Here is a 21,573-nt window from a genome sequence, read left to right as displayed (position 1 = left end):
TCACTTGTGTTCTAGGCCAGGATGGAAATCACAGAATAATGTCCGAATCACGTGAGTTCATCTGCCGAAGGGCCCTCGTGCCTCCCCCGCAGTCAGCTGTGGGACCTCCAACGCACCTTTGCTGTTCTCTGAGTGTCAGATGTGACTCCAGATCTGTTAACTCTATTCTAGCAAAAGCCCCATAGTTACCTTGATAACCCTACAGATACTACATTTCGCACGCGACAACCCCGGTCTACCAGGCCCCACAAAGAAACAGTGCCATCAGGGTGTAACACTGCTATCAAAGCGCAGACCCCCCGAGGACCTAAACCCCAAAGAGCAGCATCCCCCGGCCAATTGTAGTGATCATGGAAGTCCCGTCTATTGTAAAGGCCCCCCGTAAATTCAATGCTACCCTGCTAATTCGCATCTATCTGTAATCTGAACCCTAGCGCGCTCCTTGGCCTATACTTCTCTGAAGCAGGGGTACATTGTACGAGCTTGCTATCTTTCTAAATCGGTGGAAATTTTTTTGGTTTAAAGATCTCCATGTCTCCTTTTTGATCTTTCCTCCCCCACACTTCTTACCATCCCATATCTTACCTTCTATTCTTCAGCGGTCTCCATTCAGAATGGATGAACGGAAAACTCCCGTCGAAGCGTCCGCCGAACCAGTCCACACCCCCCGACCCGCAGGATGGATGTACAAAGACACCAAGATCGGCAAGTTCTCCACGAGCTGGTATGCCTCCCCACGCATCCAACTGGGTATGGTCGCCTTTGTCTGCTTCCTCTGCCCAGGCATGTTTAACGCCCTGAGCGGAATGGGCGGTGGTGGAAAATCCGATCCCAGCTTGGCTGATAAAATGGTACGATCGAGCCTCGGGACTTTTGTTTCTCTATCTTTTCCCCACTTCTTTGACATCTGATACTGCGATACCCCGACCCCCCGATTGGTCGCATGCATGGATTCACTATCTAACAACAACAGAACATCGCCTTGAACAGTACTTTCGCCGTGGTTGGTTTCTTCGCCGGAACTGTCGTCAACCGTATCGGTGTCCGTCTTTCCCTCTCCTTCGGTGGAGTCGGTTATTGCATTTATTCGATCAGTCTGCTCGTCTCGGAACATGCTTATGTCCCCGGGTTCAATATCTTCGCCGGCGCCTTCCTCGGTGTGTGCGCCGGTCTGCTCTGGGCCGCACAGGGAACCATCATGATGTCCTACCCGATCGAGCAACAGAAGGGTCGCTACTTCTCTTGGTTCTGGGGTATTTTCAACGTCGGCGCCTGTATCGGTAGCTTGGTAAGACCAGACCCGTCCGTTGATCGGAACTTGATAGGCCCAATGGATCAAACAACTAACACGACAATCTATATAGATCCCCCTCGGCCAAAACATCCATGTCAAGGAGAACAAGACCGTCGGCGACGGGACCTACATTGCCTTCATCGTCCTCATGTTCGCAGGTGCCGTTCTTGCCCTGTTCCTCTGCGACGCAGACAAAGTCATCCGTCGCGACGGCTCCCGCGTCATCCTCATGAAGAACCCCTCGTGGAAATCCGAGATCGTCGGACTGTGGGATACCGTCCGTGCCGAGCCGTGGATCATCCTCCTCTTCCCCATGTTCTGGTCCTCCAACTGGTTCTACACATACCAGCAGAACGCCATCAACGGCGCTTACTTCAACACTCGCACCAAGGCCCTGAACGGTTTCCTGTACTGGTTTGCGCAGATCGTGGCCGCTGTGATCATGGGTCCTTTGCTCGACACTGAACGCGTCCGTCGCTCTCTTCGGGCCAAGATCGCCTTGGTCGTCCTTTTCGTCCTCACGGTCGTTATCTGGGGTAGTGGATACGCTTGGCAGGTGCGGTACACCCGTGCGGATGTGGATCCCAAGACTACAGATTTCAAGGGCTGGGATTGGACTACCTCCGGCTATGTCGGCCCCATGTTCCTTTACTTCTTCTATGGCATGTACGATGCTGCCTGGCAGGGTCTTGTTTACTGGTAAAGATTTCTTCTCTTTTTTTTTCTACTACACTTCATAACTAACATTTTCCTAGGATCATGGGCGCTCTCGGTAACTCCGGCCGTAAGCTCGCCAATTTGGCAGGCTTCTACAAGGGCTTGCAATCCGCCGGTGCGGCTGTGATGTGGTCTCTGGATGAGAGGAAGATCCCATTTATGAACGAGTATGCCTCGAACTTCGGTCTGCTGTGCGGCTCGATCCTCATCGCCGTCCCCGTCGTCTTTTTCAAGATTAAGGATACCGTTCCCGTGGAAGACGAGCTTGCGGGTACTGGCGAGACGCTTGAGGATGTGCTTCCCCCGGCGCTATCGAGTCCAAGCGTGTTGGGGATGATAAGATCTAATCAGAAGTAATATGAACTCGGAAGAGAATTGGATGGAATGTGATCTTTTTTTTCTTCTCGTTTTTGCGCAAGGGCGTCGGGTCGTCTTGTGGTGGATTTGGAAATGTGCCTCGAGCTGGTACTTGAGTCCGGGGTTGGGCCTTGGTGATCTTATTTTGACGTTGCCTTGTGATTCCCGACTATCTGGCTCGCGTGGTGCCAGTGGTGTACTTTGCATCTCTATCTTTATGAAATCGGTTTTAATGGGGAATTTTCTTTTACTTTCATGATGGCATGTGGATACTTTTCTCTGTTCCTGTTCTATAGGCCTGCCTTTGCTTTGCCTGTAGAATGGGATCATTCACATAAACAATGGAAATACTTTACTATGTGCACAAATGTATCGTACACTTGGATGAATAAGTCTGAAGGATCCGAGTCAGCTCACATCTTCAAGCCTACTGATTGGACTTCTTATTTTCGAAAGAGAATGAGATAGGCAAGTAAGCTATCTATCCACTGAGGATCCTACCTAGCAGACATCGTGACGTAAGACCATCGACATGGAGTATGGCGAGGCAAACAAGAGCAAGACAAGGGGGTATTCGCTTGTCGAAAGCAAAAACAAAACGAATAGAAAAATAAGCGCTTGACAAAGACTATGTGTTGTATTCTGTTGTCATGCTGACTTCGGAGAAAAAATCAGCCACGTATCCTCCGACATATTTCCATTTTCTCTTCGGGAATGAAAAAGAAATTGCACATGGGGATGCTCCTTCGCCGATACCATGATGTCCGAACCCAATCTACCACGGCTGATTTGTCATTGACTCATTGCAGGGAGTGATTGTGTGATGCACACAGACCGCGGAGCATAAAATGTCTCGGGAGTCAGATTGGCTGTGTTCCTCCGGACGCTGCGCTTCCCATGGATGTTAAAAATAGCAGAACGTGTGTCTAATGATAGACAGTGGCATGAGGAATATTAAATCGCGTAACTCAGCAATAGGTCGATGCGATGTGTAATCGGAGAGCGATGTAAAAGAATGAAGCCCGATTCAGGCTTTCAAGCTGAGAAAACCAGTTTACTTGGTGAGGATGTTGAGATAATCAGCCACGATGAGAGTGACCATGCTGCAAATGGAGTCAGTGGGGGGGAAAATAAGGGTAAAATAGTGGGGGCAACTAACGCATGAGGAGCGATCCGAATGTAGTAAGTTCCGAAGCCACGATAGAATCGCATCCAACCCTCTTCCTTGGCAACCTTGCGCGCACAATCCACAAGACCCTTGTAAGGAAGCACGCCGGTCTTAGGATCCTTCTGTTGCTTCTGCAGACGAGTCTTGATGAAATCGAAAGGCAGAGACAAGAAACTAGCAAAGAAACCAGCAATACCGGACGCCGCAAATGTCTGGTTCTGAGTAGAGAGAGAAGTGTGTTGCTTGAGCTGCTGCTTCGCCTCAGAGAAGAATGTCAATTGACCCATGTTGAGAGCCATGGCACGCACAACCGTGGGCGAAGCACCAGCCCACAAAGCAGCGAGTCCCTCGGCGCGAGTGATGCGCGCGAGAGCATCAAAGACGGAACGGTAGTTTGCGCGAGCCTCGGGGGCCTTGAGTCCGTCGGACTGCATGCGCACAAGAGCCAAGTCGGCTGGGTTTCCAATCATGGCTGCGATGCCACCGGCTGTTAGTCCTGCCGCGGCACGCTCGGCGAAGGTTACCTTTCGGCCTGCGGCTTCGGCGTTGGCGTTGAGCTTCTTGATGAAGGTTTCGAAGAATCCCAGACGGGCGGTGGTGTAGACGGCTTGGCGGAGGATGCCGGCGGACAAACCGGTGTAGAGATCGAGGACTTTGCCTGAGGCGATGATGTCGCGAGTGATTCCCAGAGCGGAGGGACGGGGACCGGTACGTGCTCCTTCGCCGGCGAGCTGCAGGCGCACTTTGACCATGTCGACGGGTTGAATCACGGCTGTTGCGGTCATGCCGGCAAGTCCACCGTTGACGAAGGGAAGGACGGCGCGGGTGTATGGGTGGTGGAGGAAGTCGGTGGGGTTCTCAATGGCGGACTTTGTTGCGTTCTGAGCAGAGACAGCGGCGTCGGTGGCGCTGTCTTTGATAGTGGATGCCATCGTGGAGTATGATACTGGAAGCGGGGTCAATACGATGTATAGTAGAAAAGAAGCGGCAGATGCACGAACAAGAAAGCCTTTTCGAAGGGTTAGTAGGATCTCTTTGGTGGATTTAGAAGCCAGGATTGTCTACGTCTTGGACCGTGGTACTTACCGATGACGTAGTCTTTGAAAGGATAGCAGTCAACAGATGAACCGTTGTCAAGTTGGAAGATGAAGAATATAAGAGAAAGTCACAAGACAGAGGTGCGGGGTGTCTTTAGTACTCTGGTCCAACGGGGCCTGAGCCTTGTCTATATACTCCTATATTCATTCCGAACCGGAGATTACTCCCTTCAACCGATCAACCGAATACCTACCCGCGAGTTCCCCGCCAGTACAATATGGAGACAAGAGCGAGTGTCGCCCGAGACCCCCAAGATTTTCGTGGCCCAATTATATCTACATCATTACATCAATGCAAGATGCACATCCCTGCACGCTATGGAGCTTGTCAAAATGCGGGGGGGCAGCTTGACGATCCTTCAACTTGCCTTTCACCATATACACATGCTCAAGTTAGAGAAGTTGAACTTCCCAGAGCTCTGTCTACTGTGCAACACTTTCTAATACACAAACATTCTCATGACCCTCGTCTACTATGTACACACGGCAGATACGTTAGTGCCACGAGCTAAATTCGGAATATCCACCCACGCTAAACCCTTTTGGGTTCCCCCACGAGAACGTATCGGGATCCCGTGCTGACATACCCGACGGCGGCCGAGAAAAGACGCTAATATCTGTGCATCAAGATTAAATACACCATGCTTTCAAGCCCATACTGATTCAATATGCAAGGATATACAGAGACCCCATATTTTAGATTGAGCTACGTCAAATATCAGTATTGGTATTACGACCAGGAAAAGGGTCATGCATTAGCGTTCTTTCTCGGCCGAGCTGTGGCACATCGTCCCCGGGCATACATCGGACATCTCATACTACCCCGTACAAAGACTAATATCACATCTGGTTCAAGAACACAGCCCGGATCAACTATCCCCCAAAATACGTTGAGCATTCCATGCAAAACGGGGTCCACGATCAGCCGTATATCGGTGCTTGAATTGTTGGGCACTTCTCAAAGAGTCTAGAATCAGAACGAAACTATATCGGATGGGTCTGATCGGCTATTCCACCTGAGTAAAATTCTCCCGCTCCCTCGGGCCACGATCCGGGGATGCTCACACGGCAGTCCAATCGGCCTGACATAATTCCGCTGACGCTGACGTTGTGGCCCTGGGCCCTTGCACCAGCCCTTGAATCGCCCACCAATCCCATCCGTCGAGATTCAAAGGACCCTCCTTGCCTTGGGTGGAGCTGCGGCTCACGCTACTATTGTTGAGTTGACAGAGCTAGTCTACACACATTCCTCCGGTTTGGGGGCTTGCTGCTGGCGTTTTCCGCCGATGACCGGCAATTATTATGTCAAGTAAGCTTCAGTGGATTCTCACCCCCGTCTCTAGTGCTGCATCTACTCCGTGTGTTGCTTGATTTTGCCGATTACGGATATAAGTCGTCAACTTTCAATTTTCACAAGAGGACCGGGCATGTCGGTGTGTAGGATGTGACGGAGGACTGTTCTCCGGGAAATAGCGTCATATGTTTGTCCGGGGTGTGAACCCCTGAATACCTGTTCTGAATATGGCACGGGGAAGAGACGGGATCTTGTTCTGATGGGCTCGCTGGTAGAATTGGCAGGGAAGGTTAGCAAAGTGATATGAGACTAAACTATGAGCAGTGAATGCGCAAGAAACTTCCGCATATGACCGTTTGGTAGTATACGACCCGTTTAATCCATGTTTGAATCGTTATATGCCTCAGTCCGAGGCCCCGAATGTAAATCAAGCCCTGAACCTCCAATTCTAACGAAGCCTGTATGCCCAACCAAACAACCCACGCACATAGCCACGGACCTCCAATTTCCATGAACACATCCAGCTACCTGCATCGCCCTCCGACAAATGGAACTCACATTCATCTCGGAAACTGCTGTCCACACCAAACCTTGTAAACAACACCAACTTCCGCTATTGCAACCCCACCAATCGTGAAAGTCCAAGCACCCATAGCTCCCGAGGTCTCCAAACGTCCCCGCGGAATCCACTCCGTGCCAAGCTCAACCCTTAATAGTTCCCAAGGGGAATGTGTCAATCAAACTCAAAGCGCATCACTCTTCTATCCGCGGGAAGGGCTCTCGGCAAGTCGGCAACTCCACCGGCCTCAAGCCTCGATGTAGACCCACGGGCCTGCCGGCATGGGAGTTCGGGAAGGTTTCTTATGTATGGCGTTGTCAGACCGGGGTATTGTGTTGAAGAGCCGGGGGCGGAATGTAGAAGCGGGAGTGAGGGATTTTTCGATTTGCAAGTTCCCGGTGAGCATTATTTGATCTATATGGCATTTGACCCCTGAACATCTTTGACCAGCTTCTTATTATTTGCACTTTTCGGGTGTCTTTGATTACTTACCCAACTGGGGAGTGAAGACACATAAAGCAAGTTTGAACTAACGCGAATTGACAAGGATACATGTTATAGTCTTGAAACTATAGATGCAAGTATCGGGTTTATATAAGGCTCCCTGAATCGATTGCTCTATAATTATCTGTACAAGATTTTGCTCGTTGATGTGTATTGTCGTGGTCTTTCTTGCCTGCTAATTTTGGTTCTACGCCAGAGGAGCTCTACATATACTTTATGGTAAAGGACACAAATTCGCAAAATAACCCAGTCTGCATTTGTTCTGAAAAAATCAGCCCTCTGACAGCTCCTTAGCTAGTTATCCAGCCTCATATCTTTTTCCACGTTGGAAACTGCCATCATCCACCGTAGGTCTCTCTTGAGGTCCTCCTTTAGGTCAAATTCCTTTTCGGGGTCAGCTAAAGACAGTATTTTAGACAGTGAGTAAGCCAGGTCCTTCATGAATTCCCCTGTGTCTTCTTGGAACTTAATATAATGTTGGCTGAACTTTTCTTGACAATGAGCAATGAAAGAGCACAGCGCCCCTCGAGCATAATCTGTGCGAACATTCGATGAAGGCGTGTTACCATAGATAATCCGAACTGTATCTGCTAGACGGGCAGACGCTGGTTCGGATGAAAAGTCATGCTCTTCCAGAAGAGGTTCGAAACAATCTATCATTTGGCCAAGAGCATAGTGTTGCAGGTCTTTGACAAGGTAACGCAAGGCGAATGAGTAGACCTTCGCATGTAGCACTAGCGCGTCTCCCGCGCAGCTTCGAAGAGTTGAAGGAAAGCTTTTCTTGGAATCTATTAACATAATCAGCAGGCCGTGAGATGAATTGTTCTGGGTGACTTACTGCGTGTAGTGGATGATTTTTTTAGGATTGGGTCCTCTTTGTCTGAAGGACTTGCCCTGGGGCCCTGCAATGTTCCGCATAGCAGAACATCAGGACACAGTCGATGGTTTCTTCATCGAAATCGGACCAATCCAATTCTTCTTTTCCGGCATTTTTCCAAGGCGCAGTCACCCTGGCGGTCAATGCAGATTTGCCTTGGATCAGAGCACCGGGATGGATATGGTAAACGGTCTTGTTTTCCCCCACAAGGGCCTTTATTGTGCTTTCCCTCCATATGCTTTTTCGGTCGTTAGCTTTTGAGTTTTGTTGAGGAAGAAGTGGTATTGTTACCTTTTGAATGGCTCTTCCCCGACTGAGGTCATGATGAACTTCGTGCAGTGTGTCAAGAAAGATAGAGGAATTCACGATATTGGTGTAATCAAGGATGAGATGAAGAATTTGAGATAATCAAGAGGTCCGCACTTGATGATCCGATCACCCGGGTCTCGATTGGGGTGTTCCTCTTCGGCGAGAGAACGAGCTGTCGCAACTTGCTCTTAGAAAGCTGAAGGGCTCGGTGGACGTATTTGGCAAAATGAAGCCATGGAGAGAGATGGTTGTATGAGAAAATATGATGAGAAGAGACGGTTGAATAAGAAGAGAAGTTTGAATGTGGAGGGAGGCTCAAGTACTCGCAACAAACCCGGAACACGGGGATGTTTCCTTGAACATCAAAACATCATGATCTATCTTGGAACCGCATCCTTCTCGAGGTCGGCATAAGATTCTGACTGGTGATTTGTCTCATATTCAAAACTATAAGAACGAATTCAAGCCCAGGACAGACAACAAGGTCATCTATTTTTGTCATGGGTCAGGTAAAGCAAGCCAGATTTTATCCAAGACAGCCCTATCCATCGGCCTCATTTATAAGTCTTTTCAAATATTACGACAAATATATACATATACAGAATATATGCAACCTTCAGAAGCATCTTATCAGCTACTATCATGCAAGCTGGTCCAATCAACCAGAGCGTCGGCCTACTCATTCCACTATCGCTTCACTTAACTTCATTGTCTTTACCCACTTAGAATCTTTGATCAATTCTGTTTCACCTGCAGCTTTCCGGGCTTTATTTGCCTACCTATCTGTAGGAAGTTACACAACGTCGGTCTGATGAACGCGAAATTCAACTGACGATGGACGCCTGTTATACAGCCACACAAACATAATCCTTCCGTCTACCTTTATATCCTCTTCATACCAAATAAATTTTCTTCATTCTTCTACCTTTCTTCATCGACCACTGGCACATGCAGTTGTGGAATATAATTGTGATATGCATCATGGGGTCGCTAGAAGGGAAATCTTTTGAAAGGTACCGACATCACTTTATATCCATTGCCTCATTCCAATCTTGACTAATGCCCAAAAAGCATCTTCGTGGAAGATCCGAGGAAGGCCATTGTCGGCAAAAGCAAAACCATCTTTTACGTCCATCCTGGTGCTTTACTTCGGGGTAACTCTGCGTTGACTGCTAGGCTGATTGGGCCATGGAAGAATGCCGGGCAAGAAACATTGGACTGGTCTGCTTTTGACGAAGAAACCATCGACTGTGTCCTGAAGTTTTGTTATGGTTTGCGGCAATGTGATATCCCATGCCAACCAGCCATCAACAGCGGAGACTCAGGGCTACAGCTAGATCTAGTGTTGGCCAGACCAGGGATTGATAGCGGTAAGTTAGCTGAAGTATCCAAGATCCTGGGTATCCTGGACTTGGCTCTCAGGTTACTCACTTTTTTTTCTTTACCAAGATACTCAACCTCTCACCCCGCTCGCCACTCGAAGCTACACGGGAGATGCTATAGTGCTCTATGCAAAGGTCTATTTGTTCGGCTATCATTATCTGGTTGAAGTTGGCCAAGATGAAGGACTGTTTTGAGCCTTGCATGAAAGAATACAGCTCTTCTCCCCAAGCAACTAGTGGCTGTCTGGCAGAAGCGGTTCGGATTATTTATGAAAGCACTCTGTCGTCAAATGCCAACATGGATGCTGCTCGCAAAGCGCTAGTCATGTTCATTGCCTCATTTTATGACACGCTAAGTGGCGATTTTGCCAAATTTCACGAAGAGACTGGCGACTTCATGGTTGACTTGGCTTGTGAGTTGGTGAGACTGCTTCGGTCATGCAAAGATGATCTTGGAAACAAGAACTCCGAAATCCACACTCCAAAAGGCCAAACACGAAGGAGAGGACAAAGTTACCTGTGATTTGGCTTATTTGGCCATACTTACCCGAAGCATTATTTTCCTTTCTTGCTTTTGTTTGAATAGAAGTTTGCCAGTCATCATGATCTGAATTCGAAGTGATAGAGTATTCAATGCAATCTAAATGAAAATCTCACTCCAAAGGGTAATATGCACAACATATCCATGTGGCACCCAATACATTGGTTGCTTATGATTGGATGGAAGCATAATCCATACTCGACTCGCCTGTTAGAGAGGGCTATGCGATTGGCATGTAGGGGTTCATCGAAGTCATCCAACCGAATGTAAGCGATAATGCGTAGATCTATTGGCAATCTGTGCATGACCTGGTCCCCCTATTTCTCACGGCAACATGATATTCGCCCCCTTTCGTTTAAATAGACCGTCTTACCTAGTAATCTTTTCCCTCACCGATAATTTGTATCTAAGTAATAGTGCGCACGATGCTTTCGGAAATCAAGATCTCTTCGTCCAGTCTAATCCAATTATTTACCAGCCTATCTATCGGGGCTATTTTCACTCTCATCATATATCGATATTGGTTTCACCCACTCAGTCAATTTCCTGGCCCCCCCATTAGCGAGGATCTCTAGTCTTTGGGAGGTATGGCAGGACATAATCTGCCAGGGCAACTTCCCACAATCCATAAACGAGCTCCATCGAAAACACAGTAGGTGATATCAACAAGAAAGTAGACCATTTCAGCTAACCATCTCTTAAACTCCAACGTAATTCGTATCGCACCAAATCACCTCCATATCCATGATCTGGACTTTCACTACAAGTATGTTTCAGAGATGATTACAACCCATATAAATACCAGTTTAATCCAAATTCCACAGAATTTCAAAAGTCAACTCGGATTACCTCAAAGATCCCAAATTCTACGGAAATCTGGGCGTTCCCAATGCATTAGGAAGTCTATGCGACCCTCATAAGCATCGCATTTTACGCCGCCGGGTGAATCCTCTCTTCAGTCAACAGACTGTTAATCAAATGGCGGGAGATATCCAGAAAAAAATCGAGCATGCCTGCGACAGGGTTTCAACTAACTTCGATGCTCAGTTTTTCTTCCGCGCAATCGCAGTATGAATCCCTTAGATCTTATGGTGTATCGGGTGTATTCTCACAAACTTGCGAAACCAGGGAGATATCGTCTCTGCACACTATTTCGGAGAGAACATGAACCTCATCGACAGACCCGAGTATGCGCGCAACCTCTGGGATGGCATCGACACAATGGTCAGACAGATGTGGTACTGTATGTCCAAAGCAAACTCCCAAAATGGAAACATGTGCTAACCCCCCGACGAGCGATTCATATTCCGTATCTCGCGAGCGTCCTGGTAAACATGCCGATTTTCGTTCTCAAGATCTCATTTCCGGGATTTGCGGGTCTGATAGAGGTACGAGCTTCATACCTTATCCTCATCCGTAATCTGTACTTGCTGAGGTTTTCGGGCATAGTTGTGTATGCGACAAGCTGAAAAGGCTATCGAACGAAATAAAACCAAGTCTACTCCACTCAAGAATCACAACAATGCCACTTTCTTCGATTTACTTATGGCACCGTTGCCAGGGCAAGAATCAATCCATCTTAGCCGAGATGATATGGTCAATCATGGTCTAAACCTTGTTGGTGCAGGGGTAGACACAGTATCACTCGCCATGACAACCGCGCTCTATCATGTCCTTTCATCCCCGGAGATCCAACGTCAAGTGTACAAGGAGGCACAAGAAGCAACGCCTTTTGTACGCGATAAACTTGATTCGCAACGGATCCGAACACTGCCATATCTCGTAGGACCAACACCGTTTCGCGTCGTATGGATCGCTAACAATCTTCCAGGCAGCCGTTATCAAGGAAGCTTTGCGCATGTATCCCCCAGTCCCAGGTAGACTGCCACGCATTGTCCCGCCACAAGGCGAATCCTACGATGGGAAATTCATACCGGGTGGTGTAAGCAATCTCTGATAATATGACTCTGTACCTCTATCGTAGCTTTGGAAAGTCTGACCATCGCATAGACGACTGTGTCAATGTCCCCGTACACCATCCACCGAGATCCGGTACTGTTCCCAGAGCCGAATGTCTTCAAGCCGGAGCGGTGGCTAGGTGACAACACACCTGAGCTGGAAAGGGCTATCATAGCATTCGGCGGTGGAAGTCGCATGTGTCCCGGAATCCAGTGAGCAGGCTCAGATCATTTTTATGTTTTTCGCTGTCGTCACTAATTCATAAAAGTCTAGCGTATCTTGAGATGCAAATGACTCTCACTACACTCTTTAGTCGATTCGTCCTTGAACTTGAGAGTCCGCTTCCGAGCCCAGAGTTGGATTGGAAAGATCATTTCGTCGTTGATCTTGATCATCCAGTCAAAGTGAGAGTGCTGGCTGATCACTGGACAAGTGAACAGGACCGTACAGGCCTGCCTAGTTGTTAAGTCAAAGTTTAGTATCAATGAGAAACTGTTGGCTTTGATATCATTTTCTATACCATATCCCTAAACCATCGGTCATTCAATATATTGTTTGCAGATGCCCTAGTAGAAGGCTCAAACTGCAGGTGTTTTCCGATGATACCCCCAAGCTGAACTACATCATCTTCTGTCAACTCCGCCTTGCCATCGCTAGTACAATACAACTCCTCGAACCATTAAGTCTTCGTCGTCGGAAGGAATATGGTGGAAAAGGGAATGGCTGATCTAAACAGCTACGTCAATGTCGTTATATACAAATCATCGTTGACAAGGTTTTAACATCAATGAAACTGTCGGCAAGAGCTCAAAAACAACCCAATCGCGTGGTCTACGAGAAGCAATTATTAAATTACCAAAAGAATTCAGTCTTGAAATGTATGATTGCATTGACTATCATGTAGGAAAATATTTCGTTAATATCACTAACTCCATTCCGCCAGTCGAAATAGATGGCGAAATACAAAAGCAGAACCCAGATCGGGGGAAATCAAAACATATCCATCGCTGGTCCCGATACAAGCGGCAGACGTCGGCGAGAGGATCTAAAGATCATCACCAAAAAAAAAAAGAACGCCATGCAAAAGACTTATTCAACCTGTTTGGGAGAACAAGAAACAAGGAGAAAAAGCAAATTTTAACCGTCGCTCCAACTCTCTAAACCTGGGGAGCAGCGGCAAGGACATCGGGGGTGGCCTCGGAAGAGTACTTCTTGAAGTTCTCGTTGAAGAGGACAGCAAGCTTGGTGACCTCATCCTTGAAGGAAGTAGAGGCGGTCCAGCTCTTCTCGGGGTTGAGGAGCTCACTGGGGACACCGGCGCAGGAGGTGGGGACGGGCAGGTTGAAGGTAGCGTAGGTCTCGTACTCGGCCTTGGCGAGCTCGCCGTTGTGGATGGAGTCCAGGATGGCACGAGTGTACTTGAGAGGGCAACGCTTACCACCAGTGGTGGCACCGGCGCCAACCCAGCCGGTGTTCAGGAGCCAGGCGTTGACCTTGTGCTCCTTGATCTTCTCGGCCAGCATGTGGGCGTAGCGCATGGGGTGAAGAGCCAAGAAGGGCTGAGCGAAGCAAGAAGAGAAGGTAGCCTGGGGCTCAGTGACACCATCCTCGGTACCGGCCATCTTGGAGGTGTAACCGGAGATGAAGTGGAACATGGTCTGCTCGGGGGTGAGCTTGGAGATGGGAGGCAGGACACCGCGGGCATCACAGGTGAGCAGAATGATGTTGGTGGGGTGGTTGTCGCTGACGCAGGGAATCTTGGCGTTCTCGATATACTCAATGGGGTAGGCGCAACGAGTGTTCTCGGTGAGAGTGGCATCATCGTAGTCAACAACACGGGAGATGGGGTCGAAGACAGTGTTCTCGAGGACGGAACCGAAGCGGATGGCGTTGAAAATATCGGGCTCCTTCTCGGCAGAGAGACCGATGCACTTGGCGTAGCAGCCACCCTCAATGTTGAAGACACCGGTGTCGGTCCAGCAGTGCTCGTCGTCACCAATCAGCTTGCGCTTGGGGTCAGCGGACAAGGTGGTCTTGCCAGTACCGGACAGACCGAAGAAGACAGTAACATCGCCGTTCTCACCCTGGTTGGCAGAGGAGTGAAGAGTGAGGACGTTGTGCTTGACGGGCATCTCGTAGTAGAGAACGGTGAAGACACCCTTCTTCATCTCACCAGCGTACTCGGTACCGAGAATAACCATCTCCTTGTCGGCGAAGTTAATGGCCACGGAGGTGGCGGAGGTCATACCCTCAGTGAAGCGGTTGGCGGGGAAAGAGCCAGCGTTGTAGATGACATAGTCGGGGTGGAAGTGGTCGAGCTCCTCACGCTTGGGGCGGATCAGCATGTTGCGCATGAAGAGAGCGTGGTAGGCGCGAGCGCAAACAACGCGAACGCTGATACGGTAGCGCTCATCCCAGCCGGCGTAACCATCAACGACATAGATGCGGTTACGGGTGTTCAGGTAGTCGACAGCACGCTCACGGTTGATACGCCAGACCTGTTGAAGATGTATTAGTCACCAGCCTTATATTGACGTCATGCACGTGATAGCCTCGGCCGAAGGGCGGGGATGCGGAGCAACAACTGAAAGCCGAGGGGCAAATGGGTGGAGGCGAAAAGGAAAAAAATGATGGAAGGAAGTATTCTCAAAAGGGAATGAGAGATACATTGGCAGAGAAGGCATCTCAAATGTTGCACGAAGTCCTGCCACAAAGCTTGACCTTCCGATGCATATGCAAGGGATACAAGTGGATCTCATCGGGCTTATCTGCAAGGGTGTGCTCCAACATCGAGAATGAAGTATCAAGTAAAATGGCGCATAGAAAGTAAAAAAAAAAAAAAAAAAGGAACTCACATCAAGTGTCATGGGCTTGTTTACGGGTCCCCACCAGATCTCATTCTCTGATGAAGCCTCTTGGACGATACGCTTGTCGGAGGGGGAACGGCCAGTCTTAGCACCGGAGTATGCGCTCAAAGCACCGCTGGAGGTGACAGCAGTACCAGTCTCGTAGACAAGAGCATCTTCATAAAGGGCAGGAACAGAGGGGTTGGCAATCTAGTTCATGTTAGTTCATGAAGCAAAGTAAAGAATGGCATAGACATTATCTAATGTCAAGCGCAAGGGTGGCGAGGTCTTACAATGGAGACTCGGTCGTAGTCAATGTGAGCGGTCTCGTGAAGTTCCTCCTCAAGCTCGGTGTGACCCTTGCTAGGCCTAAGTAAAGACGGTTAGCGACGATGAGGTGAGGACAGTGAGGTAGGAAGGTAACATACTGAACACCACCAGGGTGCAAAGCAGTGCGATTTACAGATGTGGCAACCATTGTTCTGAGTGAAGTAGAGTGATAGTTATTGTTGCGTTGTTTCGCGATCTGCTGTTGAGTGAAATCTGATGCCAGAGGACCAGGAGAGTTGGAGCGGTCGAGGGGTATATAATCCTTTCCGGCAGAGGCCATAGTCGCGATCGGTCTTGGTATGAAGGGAGGTTCTCGTGCAGTTTCCGTGGTGTTTCTCCACAGTTCCACGGGTGATGTCGGGGCTGAAACGCCGAGCTGAAGCGGACACGCGGTTGGTGATGGGATCAAGTCCGTAGGTTGCAAATGCCTCGAGGCGCAGTCCGAGTTGACCCGAATGGTTCAAGTGGACACGAAGTTGATTCGGAACTAACAAGGGCTCTATGACCGGGAAGGCGAATAGCGGAAAAAAACGATTAGGCGTTCTAGAATCAAAAATCACTCATTTGAATTTTGAGTGGTTTTACAAGGGGAAGTTGATGAGTCCAGTGCATGAGCTCTTTTATGCTTGCTCTGACGGTTGCGGCGAAGTCCCTAACCTATCTAACCTAGGTTCCATTTTACAAATTTCGTCAATCATTTCAGAATTAGACTTGAATTTTGGATATATTTCAACTTTTAGATAATTCTTTCAGCCACAGAATGACGCACAATGACTTCACTGAGATGATCTCAAGAATTCATACCTCGAATCGCGGGGGGCTGACATAATCGTCGATCTTCGGGGCAGTGATCTTTTTTTTTTCAAGGCAGAATCGCCCATTTTCGGCTTCAATCAACCCGAATATCGGAATGTGCTGCCCGAAGAAAATGAAATCAAAAAAATTGACCAAAAAATCCTCTTCCTGAGAACCCCGGATGACGACAAGTTCGGCTGCAAATCGGACAAAATTCAGCAGCAAATAACGGCGTTTAACCAGCCGAGGATGATGGCACCTGCATCCATCCATGGCGGCGGTGGAGACCAATCAAAACGCATATATTTCCACCTCCTAGGATGGTCGGGTGGGCAGAAGATATTGCCGCTGGGGCCTAAGCCCTATTTTCACTGGTTTATACTGATTTCTACAGGGTTTGACTGGTTTTCACTGGCCGAGCAACAATCACACATGTGCAATAGGACGCCTCCCCGTACCTGGGTCTCCAAATCCAAGCCCTATAGTAAAGCAAACTCCGTGCATATTACGTCCCAACGCCGAAGGCGATGGCCTGGAACACGGATTTCTTGACTCAAAGCATAAATCTCGCACATGAGGCGGTCTGCCGTGATTTTGAGGGTTCTTATCGGCCACCATCGCCGTCGGGCTGTGTACAGATGTGGCGTATGGCAAAATCAACCCCAGATCCTTTTCCCCGTTAGCGGCGGATCCCGAACCGGCTACGGCCTCGGGAACGTGAGCTTTTTTTTTTTTCATTTCCTTGCATTCTTCGTGAAACAAGTAGTTATTTTTGCGCGATTTGTTTCATCTTACGTAGTGGCTTCTCTTTTTTCAATCCGCCTGATCATTTTCCATTTTTTGGCCTTGCGTGTGACACGAATATTTGATTGCTAGAACTGCCGGCCATTGTGAGGCTTTTTTCACACCCTGAAGAGGTAAGGACTGGTGGAGAAAAGGGGTTTTCCCCTTGTCTCTCCTCCACAAAACCAGACTATGTATAGTCATACTCCGGAGTAGAAGCCATGTGATCTTCCATGACTCTATTCACACATTCCCGGATTTGCCCCTTTTACCCACATTTTCTTATCCGGGTCAACATTCACCAACATAACGAAATTCTCGGTGCTTGATATTAATCACCAATCATTTCTGAAACTTAGCTTCCTAATTTACCCGTTGTGATATGCTTCTTGTCTTTCATTCGAGTCTATCTATCTAAAATATCTGCCCAACCAGTGCCGATTTCGAAACGGCCTGGGCCGATTGGAAGGGGAACTAAGATCGACTCATCTCCTATTTTCCCCGAGGCTACCTCTAGCGCTCGGCTGCACGTCATTGATATTATTACTTCATCGGAGTACAATAATGAACAGGTTCAACCTTGGAATAATCCATACAAAAAAAGACTAGGATATTTGACTCCGATCCCATGACTGACATCACGTATTTTTCTCCGATCTTGACACATTTCGGTCGAGGCGCACTTCTTGGCATCTTGGCTTTTATCTGGGGAAATTGTCGCGTGGTCTCGACCTGCGGATGCGGGGTATAGCGCTGAAGTTAACACCAGTCAAACGGCACAGATTACTGCACAGATTACTGACTCGGCGATTTCCAATATATGCTACATGCGGTTTGGATTGTAATTTGGCGATGCCACGTCCTATTGCGCTATGGTCGAGGATGTGTATTTTCTGAGTTTTACAGTAGCATTGGCAGCTGAATATGTCGTCAATGGCGGATTAGGAAGGCGAGGAAATGTGACATCAAATACTAGAACGGGGCATGATCTCCAGAGAGTTCAGGTGCAAGAACAGATTGCGCGTTTTTGAAAATGAAATCCCTACAATATAGTTTAGCTGTTCGCCACGGTAGACGCTAATCTCTTGACCTAAAAGGGCCGTCCACTGTAGTATACTACTTCGAATTTGGAATTATCATAGTAATTCTCGTTTAGCTGATGTCAAATTCCCAGGAACTCCTATAACCTTTATAAGGGCAAGAACGCGGAACACACGCGGATATATATATATATATATCTATACGCGATCAAGTCGGATGGTTAGCATTTACGTTTAGACGGAAGTCGATTGGTCTCATCTCTCCAGTGCAGTAAAGCGAGAATTTCTGTATATTGATCCGCACAACAGGATTACTCTATTGTTAGCTCTATGGGTGATTCAGGCCGGAGGACCTTTCAGGTATTCCCCATTCCAGGGCCGCACTACATAGCTTTCCCCAAATTGAACTCGGCTCTCCCAATAAATCACCAGGAGCTTTCAAGGACTGATCGCTTTTTGAGATAGGCCGGATACCAGATCAATGACGATCAAGAATATGTCTCAGTCTTTGGAGGATATAAGTCGAAAATACCTGTACAAATTCTAGCATTCTAAGATCTGTCGCCGTTATTCGCCAGCCAATGTCAAATTAGAGTATGATGATATCAAGTTTGATTCGGATAGCCATTGGGGATTTAGTCGATGTGCAAAGCTCGAATCAGGAAATGTATCGTGGTTTGATATAGACAAGTTCTAGTAGCACTCGGCCGTCAGAGTAACTTGACTTTGGGTATCAATATCTTGAACTAGAAAGAGTCAAAAAATTCTAATACAAAATAACCTCAATACTCGTAGCTCCGACCTCCACCCATTCACCGAGTAAGTTTCGTGCAACGCCAGTAACAAGCTGGTGGTAGTTAGGGGGCGGAACAGCATCAAGAGGATGCTTTCGGCTTGGGTCACCAGCGATCCAAAGGACAGGATCTTGCGAGATACAAGCGACGTTCACGCGCAATGCTTCGATATCCTCCAACTCAAGCCCACGACCGAAGAGAATTGCACGCACAGGCCAGCTGTAGTATTTCGTGCCGACGTCGTTGGCGTGGGGAGATTGGGGATCCTGGCCTGCGAGAAGATGAGGTGTTTCGCATTGCGCTGCTGAGAGGCTTTGGATGAAATGGGTTACTAGTGAGTGCTAGCTAGCTTGCCGTGAAACGATTCAGGGTCTGTTATAAAAAAGTAATGTATGCTCTAGGGACCTTCAAGTCCGGGGAGAAGACGGGGAGAAGAAGCTCCCAAGCCGGCTTGCCGATCCCGGAGTTTAGGGCACAGAGCACGATTAGGGGTGGGGGGGGGCATTTTGGAGGTGTGAAAGACGGGTGAGACTGTCTATATTTTTCTCCTGACATGATAGAAAGTTGAACAGTGGAACTTATAAACCGAGCAGACATCTCTATCTTTATTTTGAGGTTCGGAGTCCGACCTACTCGATGCGGCTCGGGAATGGAGACAAAAGAGCCCCACGGGGTTAATGTTGGGACTAGCGTCATGCGGGAGTATAGTAGTTCCAGACAGTGAGAATCAGGTGGAATTTATGTCTCGACTTAGGCTGTTAGCGATAGATTCATCAAACTCATGCCCACTACTTAGGTACCTATCATGGATTGCAACTTGGTAGCTGGTTCCACCCCTGGGCCAGATGTGACTCCACAATGTGTCTAACCGTCATATACTACCACCATTGGGGTTATGGGCACCCTACAAAAAATTTGCTTTTAATATCAACACCCAATGCGTACTATTTCCAGTTGAGTTTAAAATCAGACAGAGATCATTCAGGTCCCGCCCTGAGTGACTAATAACTTACATCATTCGTCCATATAAACAAGACGTATCGTCCATTCTTTCCTTTTCACAAAGAAAACGTCCAAATAAAACATGGCATCCACCTCGCCCCCTCCATCCCGCGCCACACTCAGCAACAAGGCCCACAGATACCGCATACTCTCAAGCCTTCTCTCCCTACTAGACCGATACCTCTCCTGGCCCCTTCCCCCAAGGCCAAGCATCGACATCGCCATTCCCTCAAAAATAAGCAAAGCTCCAGGATCGATCCAGCTCTACTTCTTCACAGCACCCTCAAACCCCCTCTCACCCCGTAAGCAAACAAAGCCAATCCCGCCCCGCCCCGTCCTCATAAATTTCCACGGCGGTGGCTTCTCAATCGGCCACGCTCTCGACGATGCCCGCTGGGCTGGATACGTGCTAAAAGCCTACCCAGACACAGTAGTGGTCAGCCTCGATTACCGTCTAGCACCTGAACATCCCTTCCCCGTCGCCCTGGAAGACGGCGTCGATGCAATACTATGGCTATGGCAACAAGCCCAGAAATACAACCTTGACAAAACGCGCTTTGTGCTCAGCGGATTCAGCGCAGGTGGTAACCTCGCTCTGGCAGTACCATTCCGGCTTCATGAGGAATTACAGAAAAAGCGCTGGACATCGCTACGCGGGGAGATAGCATTGGCTGGATTGGTTGTATTCTACCCCAGTACAGATTGGACACGAACGCGGATACAGCGCAATGCTACGAATCCTATCGCCGCACAGAAATCAATGATCTCCCCTTCGATGTTCAATTTCTTTGACAATTCATATCTTGTCGCTGCGGGACTGCCGAAACGGCCTGGCACAGATCGGGTGGATATGTCGCATCCTTTTCTTTCACCTGGTCTGGCGCCTGCATCTCTATTGTCTGCGGCGTATCCACATGCTGTCGCGATTTATACTTGTGGGTGGGATCAGTTGCTTGTTGAGGGGAATACGTTTCGGGAAAGGCTTGGTGGGTTTGTTGAGGAAGGGAGGACGGCGAGTGTAGGTGGGTTTGTAGTTGAGGATGTTGTGCATGGGTTCGACAAGAAGCCGTCTTTTTGGAAGGGAAGTCAAAAGCGTGAGAGAATGTATGCGGATGCTATTAAACAGTTGAAGATGATGTGGAAGGTGGATTGAGATGATTCACCAAGTTGATTCTTTACATACTACATTATTACCCTTGCGGCAACATATACCCTTCCCCGAATTCCTTTTGGAAAAAAAAGAACACAAGGGTAGCGGCCGCTTATGCGGCCTTGGGATGTTTTTACAACCCACGGCTGAATATGTCCCGAACATGCAGTCAATAGACCTTTCCAGTTTCTCATCGGAGTACCTGTAGAAGCTCAGGGATATACTCGAGGACATTCATCTCGCGGGGATCTTTCATGGTGATCCTATGCCGAGAAATATGATTATTTCTAGGGTCCAGGGTAGGGTCCCCTAGGTAGATTTTGATTCTGCCGACACATTCTCTAAGAGTCTTTTAGCGAGATAAAGGACTTGGATTGAGTAAGAGAATAAAATGATAGATTACTTTAAAGCTTTGGTAACGTCAGACCAACTTTTGAGTGGCATCGGCTGACTGACAGTATGCCAGGCTCAAGGTCACGAGGGAGGTGAATTGTATAATGCATACTCTTACTATCACGATTGGTTTGCTTAGATGGCTTGTCAATATCACTGACGAGCGGAAGATGGAGTATGGACTTTTATGAAGGTCATTATTCAGTCCCAGTCTCCCAATGCGAAAAATTAGTCAACTTGTCGAATCATATGTCGAGTATTACTGCTCTCACTCTAATATAGTCGGCCTTGCTTTTATACTGCACAGCAATCTGGACTGCTTGAGATGGTGTCCGTGACGTGGGTATCACCTTGGCTGATGATTGTAGTCGAGCAGCTTCAT

General features: G+C 48.3%; 8 protein-coding genes across 8 annotated transcripts; 4 read left to right on the top strand and 4 right to left on the bottom strand.

Moving 5' to 3' along the window:
* Positions 1-614: 614 nt before the first annotated feature.
* On the top strand, positions 615-2,368 carry N7500_006146 (DUF895 domain membrane protein; the record flags this gene model as incomplete). Its single annotated transcript, XM_056677290.1, has 4 exons — positions 615-851; positions 974-1,288; positions 1,365-1,993; positions 2,050-2,368. 4 exons carry the CDS (start codon positions 615-617, stop codon positions 2,366-2,368), a joined length of 1,500 nt encoding a protein of 499 aa, XP_056532290.1.
* Positions 2,369-3,422: 1,054 nt separating this feature from the next.
* N7500_006145 (putative mitochondrial dicarboxylate carrier protein) lies at positions 3,423-4,468 on the bottom strand (the record flags this gene model as incomplete). The annotated part of the gene is made up of 2 exons (XM_056677289.1): positions 3,423-3,471; positions 3,528-4,468. The coding sequence occupies 2 exons, from the start codon at positions 4,466-4,468 to the stop codon at positions 3,423-3,425; spliced, it is 990 nt and encodes a 329-aa protein (XP_056532289.1).
* Positions 4,469-7,284: 2,816 nt separating this feature from the next.
* N7500_006144 (uncharacterized protein) lies at positions 7,285-8,190 on the bottom strand (the record flags this gene model as incomplete). Its single annotated transcript, XM_056677288.1, has 3 exons — positions 7,285-7,770; positions 7,880-8,105; positions 8,159-8,190. 3 exons carry the CDS (start codon positions 8,188-8,190, stop codon positions 7,285-7,287), a joined length of 744 nt encoding a protein of 247 aa, XP_056532288.1.
* Positions 8,191-9,856: 1,666 nt separating this feature from the next.
* N7500_006143 (uncharacterized protein) lies at positions 9,857-10,081 on the top strand (the record flags this gene model as incomplete). Its single annotated transcript, XM_056677287.1, has 1 exon — positions 9,857-10,081. The coding sequence occupies one exon, from the start codon at positions 9,857-9,859 to the stop codon at positions 10,079-10,081; it is 225 nt and encodes a 74-aa protein (XP_056532287.1).
* A 996-nt stretch (positions 10,082-11,077) lies between these two features.
* N7500_006142 (cytochrome P450) lies at positions 11,078-12,525 on the top strand (the record flags this gene model as incomplete). Its single annotated transcript, XM_056677286.1, has 7 exons — positions 11,078-11,167; positions 11,228-11,342; positions 11,396-11,487; positions 11,549-11,833; positions 11,886-12,041; positions 12,110-12,270; positions 12,327-12,525. 7 exons carry the CDS (start codon positions 11,078-11,080, stop codon positions 12,523-12,525), a joined length of 1,098 nt encoding a protein of 365 aa, XP_056532286.1.
* A 690-nt stretch (positions 12,526-13,215) lies between these two features.
* On the bottom strand, positions 13,216-15,514 carry acuF (phosphoenolpyruvate carboxykinase PCK1; the record flags this gene model as incomplete). Its single annotated transcript, XM_056677285.1, has 4 exons — positions 13,216-14,556; positions 14,914-15,114; positions 15,198-15,273; positions 15,333-15,514. The coding sequence occupies 4 exons, from the start codon at positions 15,512-15,514 to the stop codon at positions 13,216-13,218; spliced, it is 1,800 nt and encodes a 599-aa protein (XP_056532285.1).
* Positions 15,515-18,618: 3,104 nt separating this feature from the next.
* On the bottom strand, positions 18,619-19,201 carry N7500_006140 (uncharacterized protein; the record flags this gene model as incomplete). The annotated part of the gene is made up of 2 exons (XM_056677284.1): positions 18,619-18,987; positions 19,052-19,201. 2 exons carry the CDS (start codon positions 19,199-19,201, stop codon positions 18,619-18,621), a joined length of 519 nt encoding a protein of 172 aa, XP_056532284.1.
* A 529-nt stretch (positions 19,202-19,730) lies between these two features.
* N7500_006139 (CAZyme family CE10) lies at positions 19,731-20,801 on the top strand (the record flags this gene model as incomplete). The annotated part of the gene is made up of 1 exon (XM_056677283.1): positions 19,731-20,801. The coding sequence occupies one exon, from the start codon at positions 19,731-19,733 to the stop codon at positions 20,799-20,801; it is 1,071 nt and encodes a 356-aa protein (XP_056532283.1).
* Positions 20,802-21,573: the final 772 nt, after the last annotated feature.

Source organism: Penicillium coprophilum (genome assembly GCF_028826855.1).
Source record: "Penicillium coprophilum strain IBT 35676 chromosome Unknown utg000004l_segment0_segment0, whole genome shotgun sequence".
NCBI lineage: Eukaryota > Fungi > Ascomycota > Eurotiomycetes > Eurotiales > Aspergillaceae > Penicillium > Penicillium coprophilum.
The sequence above is the reverse complement of the archived record's forward strand: the minus strand, read 5'-3'. Positions and strand labels throughout refer to the sequence as shown.